The 22,500-nt window shown below is 40.5% G+C and overlaps 1 protein-coding gene across 1 annotated transcript in view; it reads right to left on the reverse strand.

The window, feature by feature from the left end:
- The window catches only part of SMCHD1 (structural maintenance of chromosomes flexible hinge domain containing 1), a 1,770,687-nt gene that overhangs the window by 960,743 nt on the left and 787,444 nt on the right, over nt 1-22,500 (reverse strand). The window contains exon 20 of the mRNA XM_053715865.1: nt 22,089-22,233. Coding sequence (XP_053571840.1) covers nt 22,089-22,233 — 145 coding nt within the window. The remainder of the gene's footprint in view (nt 1-22,088; nt 22,234-22,500) is intronic.

The raw sequence follows: 22,500 nt of genomic DNA on the forward strand, positions 1-22,500 counted from the left end.
GACCCTATATTCAAAACCTACGGACAGAAATACTCTGTTACTATTTAACAGTTACCATCCAATACAATTCAAGAGGGGAATTGTGAAATCACAATTCATGAGGGTCATACGCAATAATTCTGATGCAGACTTGAGGATTGTGCAACTTGAAGAGATGAGAGCAAAATTTCTAAACAGAGGATATGATCCGGAAATGCTTCAAGAAATTTTGACAGAAGTGACACAGTATGATCAAAATAATTTGATCCAAAAGGAAGCAGACCAGTGACAAGGAAAAATTCCCGATTCACTTCATCACTAATTACATACCTGTAACTCCGAAAGTAAGAAAGGTTATTAATAGAACTTGGTCTATCATTAAAAGTGATGGATCTCTCCCCTTCAAGGACAAACCACCACCTAGGTTGGTTCATAGAAGTTGTCGTAGCTTGAAATCTCTGCTTATGAAGACTGATCCTTGGAAAAAAGGATAAGACATGGCTCCATAGGGTGAAAAATGGTTGCTACAAGTGTGGAAGCTGTGTTACTTGTAGCACCCTCCTCACAGGAGAAAAGTTCCACCAATTGACCTGCACCTCTGACTTTGTTATCTATTTTTTTGTCTTGTCCCTGTGGATGGTGCTATGTTGGCAAGACTAGAACTACTTTCCGTGAAAGACTTGGTAACCACACAAGTGCAATTAGAACAGCTTTGAAAGATGGACACTCTGACCAGCCAGTGGCGGGGCATTTTCTTGAAAAACAACATCCTATCTCATCACTCAGGGCCATGCTGATTGATAAAGTGGCCCCCCTGAAAAGAGGTGGCGACAGAAACCGTGAACTATTGAAATGTGAAGCAGGCTTGATACTCTCACTCCAGTTGGCCTTAATGCCAGATTTGATTATAGTTTATTTTATTGAAATTAGTTGCTTTTGTCGATATTATATTGCTATGAGTAACTTGGCTGTGCTTGTCACCTCTTTCCTTGGGTGCTTTGCTGTTCCTTTTATATGGATACCATTTTTTCAAGATGCAACGCATATTTTCTTCTGTGTTTTTGTTGTGATCTTCATATGGTTGTGACCTGTGACACTAATTGATCCCTCTTGTACTCTAGTTATGTACGGCTCTCTTGTTTCCATTGGTTTGTTGTTGTATTATGGGCGTGTGACCTCCTTATCTATTACTGGGTTTCTCCTGTGTTACGCAAAATAGAAACAAGCTTAACAGTAATCTTTTTACAGAGGATGAGGTTTTGTTAGCATTATCAAAAATAAATGTTACAAAGGCAGTGGGTCCTGATAATATTCATCCAAGGGTTTTAAAAGAACTTCGATCAGTGCTAACTGTCCCATTAACTGATCTGTTTAATCAGTCACTATTAACAGGAGCTGTCCCAGATGATTGGAGAATAGCAAATGTAATACCCCTTCATAAAAAGGGCAGTAGAGAAGAATCTGGCAACTACAGGCCAGTTAGTTTAACTTCAGTAGTAGGGAAATTAATGGAAAGCCTCTTAAAAGAAAGAATTATGACTTACATAAAGACAAACAATTTAGAGGACCAAAATTAGCATGGTTTTACTTCAGGGAGATCATGTCAGACTAATCTAATGGACTTCTTTGATTATGTAACAAAAGTATTAGACAAGGGAGGAGCAGTTGATGTAGCATATCTAGATTTCAGCAAAGCATTTGACACCGTCCCACACAATAAACTTATTCACAAACTATATCTCCTTGGTCTAGATTCAAAAATTGTGAACTGGGTGGAATGCTGGCTTAAAGACAGAAAACAAAGTGTCTTAGTAAATGGAGTTCATTCAGCAGAGGGGGCTGTTACTAGTGGTGTTCCTCAGGGGTCAGTTCTGGGGCCTGTTTTGTTTAACATATTTATCTGCGATATCAGCAAAGGGCTACAGGGGAAAGTATGTCTCTTTGCAGATGATACAAAAATTTGCAACAGAGTGGATGTTCCAGGGGGGGGTAGACAAAATGAGAAGTGATATACAACAATTGGAGGATTGGATAAACAACTGGGATCTAAAGTTTAACACAGCAAAGTGTAAAATAATGCATTTAGGGAAGAAAAATCCAAATGTTAATTACAGACTCAATGACACTTTACTGACTGTTACAGACGAGGAACAGGACTTGGGAATTATTATTTCAGATGATTTAAAACTTAGTAAACAATGTAGTAATGCAGCGAGTAAGGCTAGCAGAATGCTTGGATGTATTGGTAGAGGTATTTGCAGCAGAAATAGTAAGGTTCTTATGCCACTTTATAGATCATTAGTTAGGCCTCATCTTGAGTATTGTGTGCAGTTCTGGAGACCATATCTTCAGAAGGATATTAACAAACTTGAATCTGTGCAAAGGAGGGCTACCAAAATGGTACATGTTCTAAAAAATAAAACTTACCAGGATAGGCTCAATGACCTAAATATGTATAGCTTAGAGGAGAGAAGGGAAAGAGGTGATATGATAGCAACTTTCAAGTACATTAAAGGGTTTAGTAAAACTGAGGCTGTGGGTATTTTACATAAAATGGAAAATTCAAGAACAATGGGTCATGAGCTCAAGCTAAAGGGTAGTAGATTCAGGAGTAATTTGAGGAAGCACTTCTTTACAGAAAGAGTGATTGATTTATGGAATAAACTTCCTCAAGAGGTAGTAGCAACAAACACTGTGGGGGACTTTAAAAATGCATGGGACAAGCATAGGGCTATCCTACGAACTAGATAAGTTTATACTGTTAGGTAAGGTCGGGCAGACTTGCTGGGCCTATGGCTCTTATCTGCCGTCAATATCTATGTTTCTATGTTATGTTTCTATATTGACATTACATGGTTGTTGACTGTCATTTTGATTTGTTTAACTTTTTGCTGTCCTCGTAATCATGTGGAACATTGAACTGTGTCTTTGATTGATGTGACGGACACTTGCATATTTGTGTGGGTTTTGTTCTTGGTGCGGGTTGATACCTAGTCACAATGTCAGATAATTATGGGTGATGGCGTTTGCCAACAAATCATTAGTACATAATGTCCACGGATATTTTTAGGCTACTTGCAATAAGCTTGTGCTATATTTCTTTGCCTTTTTTTGTGTCCCCTGAGATTGCTGAGATCTACCCAGTATTATGTGTCATCTGGCAAAGTTGTATGGGTTTCTATCAGTTCTTTTCTTCCCTGCACTGCTTTTGTAGGGCTAGATTAGTGATGAATGTGGTCAGCGGTATAGTTTGAGGCGGGTTCCATGCATTTATTGTGTGAGTTTGAATGTGAATTCTGTGTGCATATTTGTGCTTCAGTGTTAATTATACTGCCTCTTGATCTCTGTGTTGGCATCAACTGTTTAATGGGCGTGTGTCAGATGAGCTCATATGGGTCTCCGTGCTTTCAGGGGTTTTGGCTCATGAGCACAGGTGATTGGTTGCTGTTCCCACTAATATTTCTGTTTAAAAGCTGTGGTTGTTGCTTCTGGTATCATAGATATCAGTGCTCTGCTGGGAGTTCATTTGTGAAAAAATGTTTGCTGTATTACGATAGTAAGTGACCGTTTCTATTATTGCCTCTCGCTAACTAATATGTTGTGCATATGTTTAGTTACTTTGGCCTAGATTTAGAGGCTCCTAACGCTGGTTTTAGGCTACCGTCGGTATTTGGAGTCAGTCAGGAAAGGGTCTAACGCTCACTTTTCAGCCGCGACTTTTCCATACCGCAGATCCCTTTACGTCAATTGTGTATCCTATCTTTTCAATGGGATCTTTCTAACTCCGGTATTTAGAGTCGTGTCTGAAGTGAGCGTTAGAAATCTAACAACAAAACTCCAGCCGCAGAAAAAAGTCAGTAGTTAAGAGCTTTCTGGGCTAACGCCGGTTCATAAAGCTCTTAACTACTGTGCTCTAAAGTACACTAACACCCATAAACTACCTATGTACCCCTAAACCGAGGCCCCCCCACATAGCCGCCACTCTATAAAAATTTTTAACCCCTAATCTTCCGCTCCGTACACTGCCGCCAACTACGTTATCCCTATGTACCCCTAATCTGCTGCCCCTAACAACGCGGACCCCTATATTATATTTATTACCCCCTAATCTGCCGCCCCCGCTATCGCTGACCCCTGCATATTATTATTAACCCCTAATCTGCCGTCCACACGCCGCCGCCACCTACATTATAGCTATGTACCCCTAATCTGCTGCCCCTAACACCGCCGACCCCTATATTATATTTATTAACCCCTAATCTGCCCCCCTCAACGTCGCCTCCACCTGCCTTCACTTATTAACCCCTAATCTGCCGAGCGGACCACACCGCTACTATAATAAAGTTATTAACCCCTAATCCGCCTCACTCCCACCTCAATAACCCTATAATAAATAGTATTAACCCCTAATCTGCCCTCCCTAACATCGCCAACACCTAACTTCAAGTATTAACCCCTAATCTGCCGATCGGAGCTCACCGCTACTCTAATACATTTTTTAACCCCTAAAGCTAATTTTAACCCTAACCCTAACACCCCCCTAAGTTAAATATAATTTTATTCTAACGAAATAAATTAACTCTTATTAAATGAATTATTCCTATTTAAATCTAAATACTTACCTGTAAAATAAACCCTAATATAGCTACAACATAAATTATAATTATATTATAGCTATTTTAGGATTTATATTTATTTTACAGGCAACTTTGTATTTATTTTAACCAGGTACAATAGCTATTAAATAGTTAAGAACTATTTAATAGCTAAAATAGTTAAAATAATTACAAAATTACCTGTAAAATAAATCCTAACCTAAGTTACAATTAAACCTAACACTACACTATCAATAAATTAATTAAATACAATACCTACAATTATCTACAATTAAACCTAACACTACACTATCAATAAATTAATTAAATACAATTCCTACAAATAAATACAATTAAATAAACTAACTAAAGTACAAAAAATAAAAAAGAACTAAGTTACAAAAAATAAAAAAAAAATATTTACAAACATTAGAAAAATATTACCACAATTTTAAACTAATTACACCTACTCTAAGCCCCCTAATAAAATAACAAAGACCCCCAAAATAAAAAGAAAATGCCCTACCGTATTCTAAATTACAAAAGTTCAAAGCTCTTTTACCCCTGTAAAAAAACACATACAATACCCCCCCCCAACATTACAACCCACCACCCACATACCCCTAATCTAACCCAAACCCCCCTTAAATAAACCTAACACTAAGCCCCTGAAGATCTTCCTACCTTATCTTCACCTCACCGGGTATCACCGATACGTCCTGGCTCCAAAATCTTCATCCAACCCAAGCAGGGGCTAGACATCCATCATCCGGCGCTGAAGAGGTCCAGAAGAGGCTCCAAAATCTTCATCCTATCCGGGAAGAAGAGGCGATCCAGACCGGCAACCATATTGATCCAAGCGGCATCTTCTATCTTCATCCGATGAGGACCGGCTCCATCGTGAAGACCTCCAGCGCGGATCAATCTTCCGACGACGTCCAACTGAAGAATGACGGTTCCTTTAAGGGACGTCATCCAAGATGGCGTCCCTCGAATTCCGATTGGCTGATTCTATCAGCCAATCGGAATTAAGGTAGGAAAATTCTATCAGCGAATCGGAATTCGAGGGACGCCATCTTGGATGACGTCCCTTAAAGGATCCGTCATTCTTCAGTTGGACGTCGTCGGAAGAAGATTGATCCGCGCTGGAGGTCTTCACGATGGAGCCGGTCCTCATCGGATGAAGATAGAAGATGCCGCTTGGATCAAGATGGTTGCCGGTCTGGATCGCCTCTTCTTCCCGGATAGCATGGAGATTTTGGAGCTTCTTCTGGACCTCTTCAGCGCCGGATGATGGATGTCTAGCCCCCGCTTGGGTTGGATGAAGATTTTGGAGCCAGGACGGATCGGTGATACCCGGTGAGGTGAAGATAAGGTAGGAAGATCTTCAGGGGCTTAGTGTTAGGTTTATTTAAGGGGGGTTTGGGTTAGATTAGGGGTATGTGGGTGGTGGGTTGCAAAAGAGATTAATTCTTTGGGGCATGCCCCACAAAGGGCCCTGTTCAGGGCTGGTAAGGTAAAAGAGCTTTGAACTTTTGTAATTTAGAATAGGGTAGGACATTTTTTATTTTGGGGGGCTTTGTTATTTTATTAGGGGGCTTAGAGTAGGTGTAATTAGTTTAAAATTGTTGTAATATTTTTCTAATGTTTGTAAATATTTTTTTATTTTTTGTAACTTAGTTCTTTTTTATTTTTTGTACTTTAGTTAGTTTATTTAATTGTATTTATTTGTAGGAATTGTATTTAATTCATTTATTGATAGTGTAGTGTTAGGTTTAATTGTAGGTAATTGTAGGTATTTTATTTAATTAATTTATTGATAGTGTAGTGTTAGGTTTAATTGTAACTTAGGTTAGGATTTATTTTACAGGTAATTTTGTAATTATTTTAGCTATTAAATAGTTCTTAACTATTTAATAGCTATTGTACCTGGTTAAAATAAATACAAAGTTACCTGTAAAATAAATATAAATCCTAAAATAGCTATAATATAATTATAATTTATATTGTAGCTATATTAGGATTTATTTTACAGGTAAGTATTTAGCTTTAAATAGGAATAATTTATTTAATAAGGGTTAATTTATTTCGTTAGATTTAAATTATATTTAACTTAGGGGGGTGTTAGTGTTAGGGTTAGACTTAGCTTTAGGGGTTAATACATTTATTAGAATAGCGGTGAGCTCCTGTCGACAGATTAGGGGTTAATACTTGAAGTTAGGTGTCAGCAATGTTAGGGGGGGGCAGATTAGGGGTTAATACTATTTATTATAGGGTTATTGAGGCGGGAGTGAGGCGGATTAGGGGTTAATACATTTATTATAGTAGCGCTCAGGTCCGGTCGGTAGATTAGGGGTTAATAAGTGTAGTTAGGTGGAGGTGACGTTGGGGGCGGCAGATTAGGGGTTAATAAATATAATATAGGGGTCGGCGATGTTAGGGCAGCAGATTAGGGGTACATAGGGATAATGTAGGTGGCGGGGGTGTACGGAGCAGCAGATTAGGGGTTAAAAATAATATGCAGGAGTCAGCGATAGCGGGGGCGGCAGATTAGGGGTTAATAAGTGTAAGGTTAGGGGTGTTTAGACTCGGGGTACATGTTAGAGTGTTAGGTGCAGACGTAGGAAGTGTTTCCCCATAGCAAACAATGAGGCTGCGTTATGAGCTGAACGCGGCTTTGTTGCAGGTGTTAGGTTTTTTTTCAGCTCAAGCAGCCCCATTGTTTTCTATGGGAGAATCGTGCACGAGCACGTTTTTGAAGCTGGCCGCGTCCGTAAGCAACTCTGGTATCGAGAGTTGCAGTGTCGGTAAATATGCCTGTACGCTCCCTTTTTGGAGCCTAACGCAGCCATTCTGTGAACTCTCAATACCAGAGTTATTTAAAAGGTGCGGCCAGAAAAAAGCCAGCTTTAGCTATGCGGGTCGTTACCGACAAAACTCTAAATCTAGCCGCAAGTGTTTGATTGTTAAGGCCAGGAGGGGGTTTTCATGTAGTTAGTTATTGCATTTAGGGGGTTGTTTGCACCCTGATTGCGGTGTACTGAATATACTGACAGACATGGTGCGCCTGGTAACAATATAGAGACTGTGGTTTGATAAGGAGCTCGGTTTGTTTGCTTATAATAATGTTAGGTACACTTATGTGCTGATTATTTGCATTTGATTAGTGATTGTCATGTGGTCTAATTTATGGATTTACTCTTATCATTGCATATTTGTGCTTTGCTTCGCAAGGTTGTTAGTCCTATATTTAAGTCGACCTACCGAATTAGGGGCTAAGTAGTGATCGTGTATGGGCCAGCTTTTTTATGTGATTCATCCCAATATGTTTCCATCAATGGTAGTCTGAATTTAGACTGTGATGATACAGCACTCATGATACATGCGAGAGTTAAAGCATAGAATATAGAAGGGGTCTATTCTGTTTAACAGTATGATATAGTCTGTTATATTGTTCTGATGTGTAGTAAGACATGTGATTCTGCCACTATTGCCAGTTAGGCTTTTTCATCAGGGCTACACACATATATGTGTTACTCTGGTTATTTGGTTTGGTTAGCCATTTTTGTTACTGTGATATCTATTCAGTGGGTGCTGGTGTTCATTTCTTCGTTTTTGCTAACATTTGAAATATCCTATTGTCACTTGTTATCAGGTGTGATAGGTTGAGTATAAACCATCTGTTTCTATTTCCCCTGGTTTTTAACTTAAGGAGCCCTGATATGGGCTTATGTGTCTTTTGTCTGTGGTGATGGGTTATCACTGTTATATTTAATCATTATATGTTTGTTATATGTTGTATTGTTCAATTAGACCACACCAGTATATTTTGTATTTTTTCAAATCTTATATTGTCTTGAAGAAGGCCCATCAATGGGTCAAAACATTGACATCTACAATTAATATGAATGTTATTTTGAAATAAAGATATACTACTTTGTTTCAATACAAATCCTGTGAGTGCCCTCCTAAGTTCTGACATATATATATATTATATTCTCACAGCTTATAAACTTAGCTAGGGTTAGTGCAGTGATTCATAACCATCCCAGGACAGACTGTTTCATAGTTGTTGCTACTCATCAGCTGGGAGAAGGTTTGAATCACTGCTGGGTGAAGTTGATTCCGGGCAGAATACAACAACATTTTAAATTAGGGGGAGATAAAAGGTGAGTTTAAAATCCTCCACTACGCACAAAATATAGAGAAAATAACTTGTTGTGTAGTTCATTAACAAATCTAGACAGGCCTGAAGGCTTGTTTTCCCACAGAAAACCACTGAATTACATTGTTTCCAATGCAGCAAAGGATTCTGGGTAAGCTATGCAAATTAAGTACACAACACACCTTTTTACTTCAGTCTGCTTTTCAGCAGATTCCCTTTACGCCAAAGTATCGCTGTTCTCACAGCTTATAAACTTAGCTAGGGTTAGTGCAGTGATTCATAACCATCCCAGGACAGACTGTTTCATAGTTGTTGCTACTCATCAGCTGGGAGAAGGTTTGAATCACTGCTGGGTGAAGTTCCAGGCAGAATACAACAACATTTTAAGTTAGTGGAAGATAAAAGGTGAGTTTAAAATCCTCTTCTACGCACAAAATATAGAGAAAATAACTTATTGGGTAGTTCATTAACAAATCTAGACAGGCCTGAAGGCTTGTTTTCCCACAGAAAACCTCTGAATTACACTTAATTTGCATATCTTACCCAGAATCCTTTGCTGCATTGGAAACAATGTAATTCAGAGGTTTTTTTGGGAAACTATGTCCATTGCCGCTACCATTAGTCCGATTACCTACATACACTGAGCCACTGACGGCCGAGGAATGGAATGAAGAGCTCGGCAGGTGGTTAAAATCTTTGATTTCCTGACCTCCGTCAGAAAAATCTTCATGTCCACCGAATCTATCAGAGTTCCCAGGAATGGAACTCTTGTGAGAGGGATAAGTGAACTCTTTATTACGTTTACCTTCCACCCGTGAGATCTTAGAAAAGCCAATACGATTGGCTAGTTGGTAAGTTGACGCCTCAATTAAGATATCGTCCAGATAAGGCGCCACTGCTATGCCCCGCGACCTTAGGACCGCCAGAAGGGACCCTAGCACCTTTGTGAAAATTCTGGAAGCTGTGGCCAACCCGAAGGGAAGAGCCAAAAACTGGTAATGCTTGTCCAGAAAGGCGAACCTGAGAAACTGATGATGATCTTTGTGGATAGGGATGTACAAATACGTATCCTTTAAATCCACGGTGGTCATATATTGACCCTCCTGGATCATTGGTAAAATAGACCGAATGGTCTCCATCTTGAAGGATGGGACTCTGAGAAATTTGTTTAGGATCTTGAGATCTAAAATTGGTCTGAAGGTTCCCTCTTTTTTGGGAACCACAAACAGATTGGAGTAAAACCCCTGTCCCTGTTCTGTTTTTGGAACTGGGCAGATTACTCCCAAGGTATATAGGTCTTCTACACAGCGTAAGAACGCCTCTCTTTTTGTCTGGTTTACAGATTATCGAGAAAGATGGAATCTCCCCCTTGGAGGGGAATCTTTGAAGTCTAGAAGATACCCCTGGGTCACAATTTCTAAAGCCCAGGAGTCCTGAACATCTCTTGCCCAAGCCTGAGCAAAGAGAGAATGTCTGCCTCCTACTAGATCCGGTCCCGGATCGGGGGCTACCCCTTCATGCTGTCTTGGTGGCAGCAGCGGGCTTCTTGGCCTGTTTACCTTTGTTCCAAGTCTGGTTAGGTCTCCAGACTTCGATTGAGCAAAATTCCTCTCTTGCTTTGCAGCAGGGGAGGAGGACGAGGGACCACCTTTGAAGTTTCGAAAGGAACGAAAATTATTTTGTTTGGTCCTCATCTTACTTGTCTTATCCTGAGGAAGGGCATGGCCTTTTCCTCCGGTGATATCTGAAATGATCTTTTTCAGTTCAGGCCCGAACAGGGTCTTAACCTTGACAGGAATGGTTAAAAGCTTAGATTTTGATGACACGTCAGCAGACCAGGACTTAAGCCATAACACTCTACGCGCTAAAATGGCAAAACCTGAATTCTTTGCGGCTAATTTAGCCAGTTGAAAAGCGGTATCTGTAAAGAAAGAATTAGCTAACTTGAGAGCCCTAATTCTATCCAGAATATCATCTAATGGGGTCTCAACCTGAAGAGCTTCCTCTAGAGCATCAAACCAAAAAGCTGCTGCAGTAGTTACAGGAACAAGGCATGCTATAGGTTGCAGAAGAAAACCCTGATGAATAAATATTTTCTTTAGGAGACCCTCTATTTTTTTATCCATAGCATCTTTGAAAGCACAGCTGTCCTCAATAGGTATAGTTGTACGCTTATCCAGGGTAGAAATAGCTCCCTCCACCTTAGGGACCGTCTGCCACGAATCCCGCATGGTGTCCAATATGGGATACATTTTCTTAAAAGTAGGAGGGGGAGAAAAGGGAATACCTGGTCTATCCCACTCCTTAGCAACAATGTCTGAAATCCTCTTAGGGACCGGAAAAACATTTGTGTAGGCAGAACTTCAAGATATATGTCCATTTACACAATTTCTCTGGAACTACAATAGGGTTACAATCATCCAGAGTCGCTAAAACCTCCCTGAGCAACAAGCGGAGGTGTTCTAGTTTAAATTTAAAAGCCGTCATATCTGAGTCTGTCCGAGGGAACATCTTTCCTGAATCAGAAATCTCTCCCTCAGACAGCAAATCCCTCACCCCCAACTCAGAACTTTGTGAGGGTACATCGGATATGGCTAATAAAGCGTCAGAGGGCTCAGCATTTACTCTCACACCAGACCTACTGCGCTTCCTCTGCAACACAGGCAGCTTAGATAAAACCTCTGTGAGGGTAGTATTCATAACTGCGGCCATATCTTGCAGGGTGAAAGAATTAGACGCACTAGAAGTACTTGGCGTCGCTTGTGCGGGCGTTAATGGTTGTGACACTTGGGGAGAATTAGATGGACCCTGATTCCCTTCTGACTGAGAATCATCCTGCGACATACTTTTATCAGCTAAAATATGTTCTTTGTAATTTACTGCCCTTTCAGTGCATGAGGGACACATTTTAAGTGGGGGTTCCACAATGGCTTCCAAACACATTGAACATTGGCTTTCCTCAATCTCAGACATGTTGAACAGGCTAGTAATGACCACAAACAAGCATGAAAACACTTTATTTAGTGAAAAAAATAACAATCTTAAAAAAAATGGTACTGCGCCTTTAAGAGAAAAAAAGCATACACATTCTGCAAAACTGCTTTAAAATACACCAATTGTTTCAAATTTTTTATATAATATACAAATAATGCAGCTGAGATTGACCCACAAAGAAAGGAACAGTTAACCCTTTACTGTGCAAAACCGGATAGTTAATAAGGCCTAATCCGGACAAAACACCCCCTGCACCTTGCCACAGCCCTTCTGTGGCGCCTACCTGCCCTCAGGGATTGGAAAAATGGGGTTAAAGCTTCGATTTGGACCAACACTTCCACAAGGGTGCACCAGAGTTGGAGCTTGCTGCTTGCTTTGTAAATACAACTGCACAACTGAGGCGCAAAAATATAATTTATGCTTACCTGATAAATTCATTTCTCCTGTAGTGTAGTCAGTCCACGGATCATCCATTACTTATGGGATTATATCTCCTCCCTAACAGGAAGTGCAAGAGGATCACCCAAGCAGAGCTGCTATATAGCTCCTCCCCTCTACGTCATATCCAGTCATTCGACCAAAACCATACGAGAAAGGAGAAACTATAGGATGCAGTGGTGACTGTAGTTTAATTAAAATTTAGACCTGCCGTAAAAAACAGGGCGGGCCGTGGACTGACTACACTACAGGAGAAATGAATTTATCAGGTAAGCATAAATTATATTTTCTCCTGTTAAGTGTAGTCAGTCCACGGGTCATCCATTACTTATGGGATAACAATACCAAAGCTAAAAGTACACGGATGACGGGAGGGACAGGCAGGATCTTTACACGGAAGGAACCACTGCCTGTAGAACCTTTCTCCCAAAAACAGCCTCCGAAGAAGCAAAAGTGTCAAATTTGTAAAATTTTGAAAAAGTGTGAAGTGAAGACCAAGTTGCAGCCTTGCAAATCTGTTCAACAGAGGCCTCATTCTTAAAGGCCCAAGTGGAAGCCACAGCTCTAGTAGAATGAGCTGTAATCCTTTCAGGAGGCTGCTGTCCAGCAGTCTCATAGGCTAAAGTATTATGCTACGAAGCCAAAAAGAGAGAGAGGTAGCCGAAGCTTTTTGACCTCTCCTCTGTCCAGAATAAACGACAAACAGGGAAGAAGTTTGACGAAAATCTTTAGTTGCCTGCAAATAAAATTTCAGGGCACGGACGACGTCCAGATTGTGCAAAAGTCGTTCCTTCTTTGAAGAAGGGTTAGGGCACAATGATGGAACAACAATCTCTTGATTGATATTCTTGTTAGTGACTACCTTAGGTAAGAACCCAGGTTTAGTACGCAGAACTACCTTGTCTGAATGAAAAATCAGATAAGGAGAATCACAATGTAAGGCCGATAACTTAGAGACTCTTCGAGCCGAGGAAATAGCCATTAAAAACAGAACTTTCCAAGATAACAGCTTGATATCGATGGAATGAAGGGGTTCAAACGGAACACCTTGCAGAACGTTAAGAACTAAGTTTAAGCTCCACGGCGGAGCAACAGTCTTAAACACAGGCTTAATCCTAGTCAAAGCCTGACAAAAAGCCTGAACGTCTGGAACTTCTGCCAGACGTTTGTGTAAAAGGATAGACAGAGCTGAAATCTGTCCCTTTAACGAACTAGCAGATAAACCCTTTTCTAAACCTTCTTGTAGAAAAGACAATATCCTAGGAATCCTAACCTTACTCCATGATTAACTTGTGGATTTGCACCAATGTAAGTATTTACGCCATATTTTATGGTAAATTTTCCTGGTAACAGGTTTCCTCGCCTGTATTAAGGTATCAATCACTGACTCCGAGAATCCACGCTTTGATAGAATCAAGCGTTCAATCTCCATGCAGTCAGCCTCAGAGAAATTAGATTTGGATGTTTGAAAGGACCCTGAATCAGAAGGTCCTGTCTCAGAGGCAGAGACCATGGTGGACAGGACGACATGTCCACTAGATCTGCATACCAGGTCCTGCGTGGCCACGCAGGCGCTATTAGAATCACCGATGCTCTCTCCTGTTTGATCCTGGCAATCAATCGAGGAAGCATCGGGAAGGGTGGAAACACATAAGCCATGTTGAAGACCGAAGGTGCTGTCAGAGCATCTATCAGTAACGCTCCCGGGTCCCTGGACCTGGATCCGTAACAAGGAAGCTTGGCGTTCTGGCGAGACGCCATGAGATCCAGATCTGGTTTGCCCCAAAGATGAAGCAGTTGGGCAAACACCTCCGGATGCAGTTCCCACTCCCCCGGATGAAAGGTCTGGCGACTTAGAAAATCCGCCTCCCAGTTCTCCACGCCTGGGAAGTGAGACTCTGCCCAGCGAATTATCCTTGAGACTTCCATCATCGCTAGGGAACTCCTTGTTCCTCCTTGATGGTTGATGTAAGCCACAGTCGTGATGTTGTCCGACTGAAACCTGATGAACCTCAGAGTTGCTAACTGAGGCCAAGCCATAAGAGCATTGAAAATTGCTCTTAATTCCAGAATGTTTATTGGAAGGAGTCTCTCCTCCTGAGTCCATGATCCCTGAGCCTTCAGGGAATTCCAGACTGCGCCCCAACCTAGAAGGCTGGCGTCCGTTGTTACAATCGTCCAATCTGGCCTGCGGAAGGGCATCCCCTTGGACAGATGTGGCCGAGAAAGCCACCATAGAAGAGAATCTCTGGTCTCTTGATCTAGATTTAGCAGAGGGGACAAATCTGAGTAATCCCCATTCCACTGACTTAGCATGCACAATTGCAGCGGTCTGAGATGCAGGCGCGCAAATGGTACTATGTCCATTGCCGCTACCATTAAGCCGATTACCTCCATGCACTGAGCCACTGACGGGTGTTGAATGGAATGAAGGACACAGCAAGCATTTAGAAGTTTTGATAACCTGTCCTCCGTCAGGTAAATTTTAATTTCTACAGAATCTATAAGAGTCCCTAGAAAGGGAACTCTTGTGAGTGGCAATAGAGAACTCTTTTCTACGTTCACCTTCCACCCATGCGACCTTAGAAATGCCAGAACTAACTCTGTATGAGACTTGGCAGTTTGGAAACTTGACGCTTGTATCAGAATGTCGTCTAGGTACGGAGCTACCGCTATGCCTCGCGGTCTTAGTACCGCCAGAAGAGAGCCCAGAACCTTTGTAAAGATTCTTGTAGCCGTAGCTAACCCGAAGGGAAGAGCTACAAACTGGTAATGCCTGTTTAGGAAGGCAAATCTTAGATACCAGTAATGATCCTTGTGAATCGGTATGTGAAGGTAGGCATCCTTTAAATCCACTGTGGTCATGTACTGACCCTCTTGGATCGTGGGTAAGATGGTTCGAATGGTTTCCATTTTGAACGATGGAACTCTTAGGAATTTGTTTAGGATCTTTAAGTCCAAGATTGGTCTGAAGGTTCCCTCTTTTTTTGGATCCACAAACAGATTTGAATAGAATCCTTGCCCGTGTTCCGACCGCGGAACTGGGTGGATCACTCCCATTAGTAAGAGGTCTTGTACACAGCGTAGAAACGCCTCTTTCTTTATCTGGTTTGCTGATAACCCTGAAAGATGAAATCTCCCTTGTGGAGGAGAAGCCTTGAAGTCCAGAAGATATCCCTGAGATATGATCTCCAACGCCCAGGGATCCTGGACATCTCTTGCCCAAGCCTGGGCGAAGAGAGAGGGTCTGCCCCCCACTAGATCCGTTTCAGGATCGGGGGCCCTCAGTTCATGCTGTCTTAGGGGCAGGTTTTCTGGCCTGCTTGCCCTTGTTCCAAGACTGGTTAGGTTTCCAGCCCTGTCTGTAGCGAGCAACAGTTCCTTCCTGTCTTGGAGCGGAGGAAGTTGATGCTGCTCCTGCCTTGAAGTTATGAAAGGCACGAAAATTAGACTGTTTAGCCTTTGGTTTGGCCCTGTCTTGAGGCAGGGCATGGCCCTTACCTCCAGTAATGTCAGCGATAATTTCTTTCAAGCCGGGCCCGAATAATGTCTGCCCTTTGAAAGGAATATTAAGCAATTTAGATTTAGAAGTCACGTCAGCTGACCAGGATTTAAGCCACAGCGCTCTACGCGCTTGAATGGCGAATCCGGAGTTCTTAGCCGTAAGTTTGGTTAAGTGTACTACGGCATCAGAAATAAATGAATTAGCTAGCTTAAGGGCTTTAAGCTTGTTCATAATCTCATCCAATGGAGCTGTGCTAAGGGTCTCTTCCAGAGACTCAAACCAGAATGCCGCCGCAGCAGTGACAGGCGCGATGCATGCAAGGGGTTGTAATATAAAACCTTGCTGAACAAACATTTTCTTAAGGTAACCCTCTAACTTTTTATCCATTGGATCTGAAAAAGCACAGCTATCCTTCACCGGGATAGTGGCGCGCTTAGCCAGAGTAGAAACTGCTCCTTCCACCTTAGGGACCGTCTGCCATAGGTCCCGTGTGGTGGCGTCTATTGGAAACATTTTTCTAAATATAGGAGGGGGTGAAAAGGGCACACCGGGTCTATCCCACTCCTTGTTAACAATTTCTGTAAGCCTTTTAGGTATAGGAAAAACGTAAGTACACGTCGGTACCGCAAAATATTTATACAGCCTACATACTTTCTCTGGAATTGCAACCGTGTTACAATCATTCAGAGCCACTAATACCTCCCCTAGTAATACACGGAGGTTCTCAAGCTTAAATTTAAAATTTGAAATGTCTGAATCCAGTTTAGATCAGATCCGTCACCCACAGAATGAAGCTCTCCGTCCTCATGTTCTGCAAATTGTGACGCAGTATCAGACATGGCTCTATTATTATCAGCACACTCTGTTCTTACCCCAGAGTGATCACGTTTACCTCTTAATTCTGGCAATTTAGATAGTACTTCAGTCATAACATTAGCCATGTCTTGCAAAGTGATTTGTATGGGCCGCCCTGATGTACTCGGCGCCACAATATCACGCACCTCCTGAGCGGGAGGCGAAGGTACTGACACGTGAGGAGAGTTAGTCGGCATAACTTCCCCCTCGTTGTCTGGTGATATCTTTTTAACATGTAAAGTTTGACTTTTATTCAAAGTAACATCTATACATTGAGTGCACAAATTTCTATTGGGCTCCACATTGGCCTTTAAACATAATGAACAAACAGATTCATTTGTGTCAGACATGTTTAAACAGACTAGCAATAACTCTAGCAAGCTTGGAAAAAAAACTTTTAAATAAATTTACAAGCTATATAAAAAACGCTACTGCGCCTTTAAGAAAACATAAAAATGTAACACAGTTGAATTAACAATGAACCAAATATGTTAAAACAACCAAATTTTAACAGAAAATGTATAAAGTTAGCAGAGGATTGCACCCACCAGCAAAAGGATGATTAAAGGGACAGTACACTGTAAAATTGTTTTTCCATAAATGTATTTTAAATAACTTGTTATATCAACTGCAGAGTATAAAATATTTGAGAAATTGCATTTTCGGGTTTATTTGTGTATCTGAAGTAGCTGGTTTTGTGCTTTGAAACCACAGCCTATAACAATGGGTTGAGCTTCAGGTAATACCAGATCTCATTATGTTATCACTTTTATGTACACAGACTTGCTTCCTTATCTTATATTTGTCTGAAACACCAAAACTCAATACATAGAGAGAACAATGGAAAATTATCATTTTATTACTTAACTATCATGCCCCACACTGAGGGTGTAATCTCTTCTGCTGGCTGTGTTTACTTAGGCTTGTCAATAGCATATACGCCAGTATCAAAACATTCAGTATAGGTGGGGATACCACAGGCTAAATCAGCTATTTCAAATGCTGAAATATGAGTAAAGGAGCTACTTGCAACCAATTTAATACACTCTAGCAGGTAAAAAGGATCAATGGGAATAATTTAAAGGGGAGAAAGTTTTTGTGTGAACTGTCCCTTTAACCCCTTAATACCCAAAACGGATAACAGTTGAAATAATAAACGTTTTTATCACAGTCAAACACACTGTCACAGGTCTGCTGTGACTGATTACCTCCCTCAAAACTAGTTTTGGAGACCCCTGGGCTCTGTAGAGACATCCTGGATCATGGAGGAAGAAATAGGAAGACTGTGACTAAATTTTTACTGCGCAATAAAGCGCTAAAATAGGCCCCTCCCACTCATACTACAACAGTGGGGAAGCTCAGTAAACTGTTTTTATGCATAAAAAAACGACAGCCATGTGGTAAAAATCATGCCCATAAAGTTTTATCACCAAGTACCTCAGAAAAAAACGATTAACATGCCAGTAAACGTTTTTAAAATTGAAAATTATGAAGTGTTATTAATAAGCATGCTGCTAGTCGCTTTCACTGCAGTGCAGGCTCAAATATTACTTTAATATTGACAGTATTTTCTTAGTGAAATTCCATTCCCCAAAAATACCTCAGAGTATACATACATACATATCAGCCTGTTACCAGTCGCTACTACTGCATTTAAGGCTGCACTTACATTACATCGGTATTAGCAGTATTTTCTCAGTCAATTCCATTCCTTAGAAAATAATTTACTGCACATACCTCCTTGCAGGTGGGCCCTGCATGCTATCCCCTGTTCTGAAGTTACCTCACTCCTCAGAATGGCCGAGAACAGCAAGTGGATCTTAGTTACGACCGCTAAGATCATAGACAAACTCAGGTAGATTCTTCTTCTAATGCTGCCTGAGAACAAACAACAACACACTCCGGTGCCGTTTAAAATAACAAACTTTTGATTGAAGAAATAAAAACTAAGTTTAACACACCACAGTCCTCTCACACGTCCTATCTTTAGTTAGGTGCAAGAGAATGACTGGGTATGACGTAGAGGGGAGGAGCTATATAGCAGCTCTGCTTGGGTGATCCTCTTGCACTTCCTGTTAGGGAGGAGATATAATCCCATAAGTAATGGATGACCCGTGGACTGACTACACTTAACAGGAGAAAATAGGCCCAGCCCATCTCACTCAATGTTTTTCCAGCCTAAATGAACCGCACCAGAGCGGTTCCAAACTAGCCATGTGGGTTCTGAAACCCAAAAAAGAAGCCAAGTGTACCCTCAATAAAGTCTAAAAAACTTTATTGCCAAAAACGTTTTCAGCACTCCCAGTTCACAAAATGTTTGCCCACAAACATTCAAATTCAGTGTCAACCATTTTTTATTAGCCCCTTATGCAAGCTTAGTAATACCTCTCTATATCTTTTAGGATTACTGTCAACCAATTCTGAAATACCACAGTCTCTCCAGAAAAAAATGACTGAACATACCTCACTGCTTAAAGCATGAAAACGTTCCTCACACTGAAGTTTCTTGTACTCCTCAGCCATTCTGTGGGAACTGCTCTGGATCTTAGTGACAAATCCTAAGATCATCAGCTTCCAGGCAGAAGTCTTCATCCATCTGCTGCCTGAGAGTAAATAGTAAACACCGGTACCATTTAAGATAAAAAACTCTTGCTTGAAGAAATAAACTAATATTTTATCACCTCTCACTTTACCCTTCCTAGTACTTAGAGTAGGCAAAGAGAATGACTGGGGGTGGGGCTAAGGGAGGAGCTATATAGACAGCTCTGCTGTGGTGCTCTTTGCCACTTCCTGTTAGCAGGAAGATAATATCTCACAAGTAAAGGATGAATCCGTTGACTCGTCATACCTTATAAAAGAAATCAGAATTTTTAAGTATAGGTCTCCCCCAAGTCGATATTCATAATATAGTGATGGTCCACAAATTCAAATATCAAAAAATATCCACAAAATAGCTAGGGGTCCCTTTATCCACAACACCACACCTCCTGGTCAAACTTAACTACTCCCCCCTCACCCAAAATATACAGTAGGAACTACGATCCTGGCAAAATAAAACCCTCTCTTGGATGGGTAGGATAAATGCGGTTAAGATGTCCATATTACCAAAGATATAATTTATCTTCCAAACACTCCCTATAAACATCCCAGACTCCCAATTATATACACTACAAAAGATCATAAACATTTTTATCTGGCATAATAAAAGACAAAAAATAGCTAAGGCCACTATGTACCGTACAAAAGAAAATGGTGGCCTGGGTGTACCGTGCCTGCAATACTATAGATGGGCAGAATTCCTCACTCAAATAGCTGATTGGTGTAAAAACTCTCAAAACAAAGAGTGGGTTTCTTTAGAACACACCCTAGCAGGTGTCGCACAGTTGGGAAGCTGTTGCTGGCTCACTCCCCAGAATAGACAGTTTGACCACAATACTTATAAACTGACCTTGGAGACATACAGATTATGGGATAAACATCTCACGGAAATACTCAACATCTTCTCTATTACTTCACCACTGACTCCACTACTAAACAACCCGAGTTTACCATTGCAAGCTACCTTCTCCCCAAATACAGTTACAACTTTATCCAACATAGCCTTATGTTATAACGTTCTACAGAACAATAAAATAAAACCGAGGCCAGATCTCCAAGAATATCAAGGGGGGATATTTTACCATTGGTTTCAATACCAACAACTCACACATTATATCAATAGTCATGCAGAGAGGGAAAACATTCTTAGACCCCTTACAGCCTTCAAAACCTTATGCTATATGGAACTCCCCAAAAGAGGTATATTGTCTTTGACCTATAAGCTACTATTGTCACATCACTCTAAGAAACTTCCTTCCTACACTAATAAGTGGGAGGAGGAACTATGCCATCACCTTACACAAACAGAATGGTTGCAGATATTCCAAAACATGAACAGGTACACCTCATCAGTACAAATACAAGAAATTAATTTTAAACTCCAATGCAGATGGTACTTTACACCATCCAGACTCGCCACAATATTTAAGAATACATCATCAGAGTGCTGGAGGGAATGTGTGAACCCAGGCACCTTCACGCATATATGGTAGCGATGCCCCAATATAGCTCCTTTTTGGTCGGACATCATAGGGGAAATTAGAAAAGCCACAGAGATCACAGTACCCCTAGATCTGGTGACAATATTGTTTAATAAATTCCCAAATGTCCGATGTAAACTTAGGCTCCCGTTACTGTACATTATGATCAACAGTGCCAAAAGATTAATACCACAACACTGGAAACAGACAAATCCACCCACAACATAGAAGTGGAGAGCCTTGGTTTCTACCACAATATTACTAGAAAATTATTACTTTGTTATATCCAAAAGACTTGATGAATATATGTCCATCTCATTTATATGGGAAGAGTATATGTCACCACATAAACATTAACAACACACTTCAATAAAAGAGAACTAATATACTACTTGTACAATTTGGATCCTACTTCAATTGTGGACAGTCCTATTTAGGAATGTTAGAGCATTTATTATAAGTTACAGTACGCCTTGTGGTGTTGAAAAATGCTGTATATTAATTTCCAGAATCTATACATCAATGTACAACCATTATTCCAAGTTTCCCCTCCCCCTCGATTATGTATAATGGTTATGCCTATTTTGTAATGCTAACGACAAAAATTGTGTAACATCCACTATGTTGTATAATTTTTCACTCAAAAAAATAAATAAATAAAAAAAAAGCTACAGAAGCCAACAGTACACATACATATGAAAAACATTACTAGGAGTCAATGTTTACCTCTTAGGTGCCTTTCAATATTAACACATGAGCTCAAAAAAAATCAGAAGAACAAAGGCACTTACCTGCAGTCTCACTGTCCGGCAGCAGGACAGCCTACACAGCATTACAGGATGTCACTCCTCACAGAGAACTGTAGAAAAAGAAAGATCAGAGCAAGCCTATTTGCTATACTAGGGCAGCAAATATGTTAGGAAAATGCAGCAAGGCCCACCTTACAAGTTCCTAACTGCTTTAAAGCCACCACTGCCCTACTGAAGAGACTAACTTGAAAGGAAAGATCAGAGCAAACCTATTCTGGCTTTCAAAATAATAAAATCTTGATTGAAGTGAAATAAATCCAATCTTAGTCAGGCACCAAAAAATTCACCTTCTCCTTGCACTGAAGGCAAAGAGAATGGCTGTGGGTTGTGGGAAGGGAAGTGATACTTGACAGTTTGACTGTGGTGCTCTTTGCCTCCTCCTGCTGGCCAGGAGTGATATTCCCAACAGTAATTGATGAAACCGTGGACTCAACGTATCTTAGGAAAGACATCATGATAATAAACTAGATTAAAACTGGTTAATCCAGATAGGAAATGAACCAGAATGCTGTCAATGTAAAAAAATTGCAAAGGATGTGATTATATAGAGAGAGCATAATATCTTGGATAAAAAGGGGAATTATCAGGTTCAATCTAAAATTGCTTGCATGCAGTAACAATAATTGCAAAGACAATTTTAGAATTAAGACTTTAATAAAAAATGACTACCTAGCTTCAATGATGGGTTTCGTCTTAATTGTGGTTGAAGTAGGATGACCAAATTCATCTTGAAAGTCCAAAGGAATGTTAAAAGGAACACCAACTCGAAAAGGCGGCTCCAGGACACCCACTGAAAATCTAACTGGTTTGCCTTCTGATAAAAGATCAAAAAATAAATAAAACAGATTAGAAGCTATACATTACATACATAATTTTACATCAAACATAAAAAATATTTCCAAAAAATAAAATATGACAAATGGTCACCAAATTTAAGTTTAAAGCAAACTTTTTTTTTATTATTATTTTAATTAAAAAGAAGCTATTAAAATGTTTTAACATAGCCCAATGATATATACTTTGATCTTGATCCTTTAAAACCTAGGAGGTTGGCAAAAAAAGTATAAGTTCCTACTCCCTC

The sequence above is a fragment of the Bombina bombina genome, chromosome 5, assembly GCF_027579735.1.
Source record: "Bombina bombina isolate aBomBom1 chromosome 5, aBomBom1.pri, whole genome shotgun sequence".
Lineage (NCBI taxonomy): Eukaryota > Metazoa > Chordata > Amphibia > Anura > Bombinatoridae > Bombina > Bombina bombina.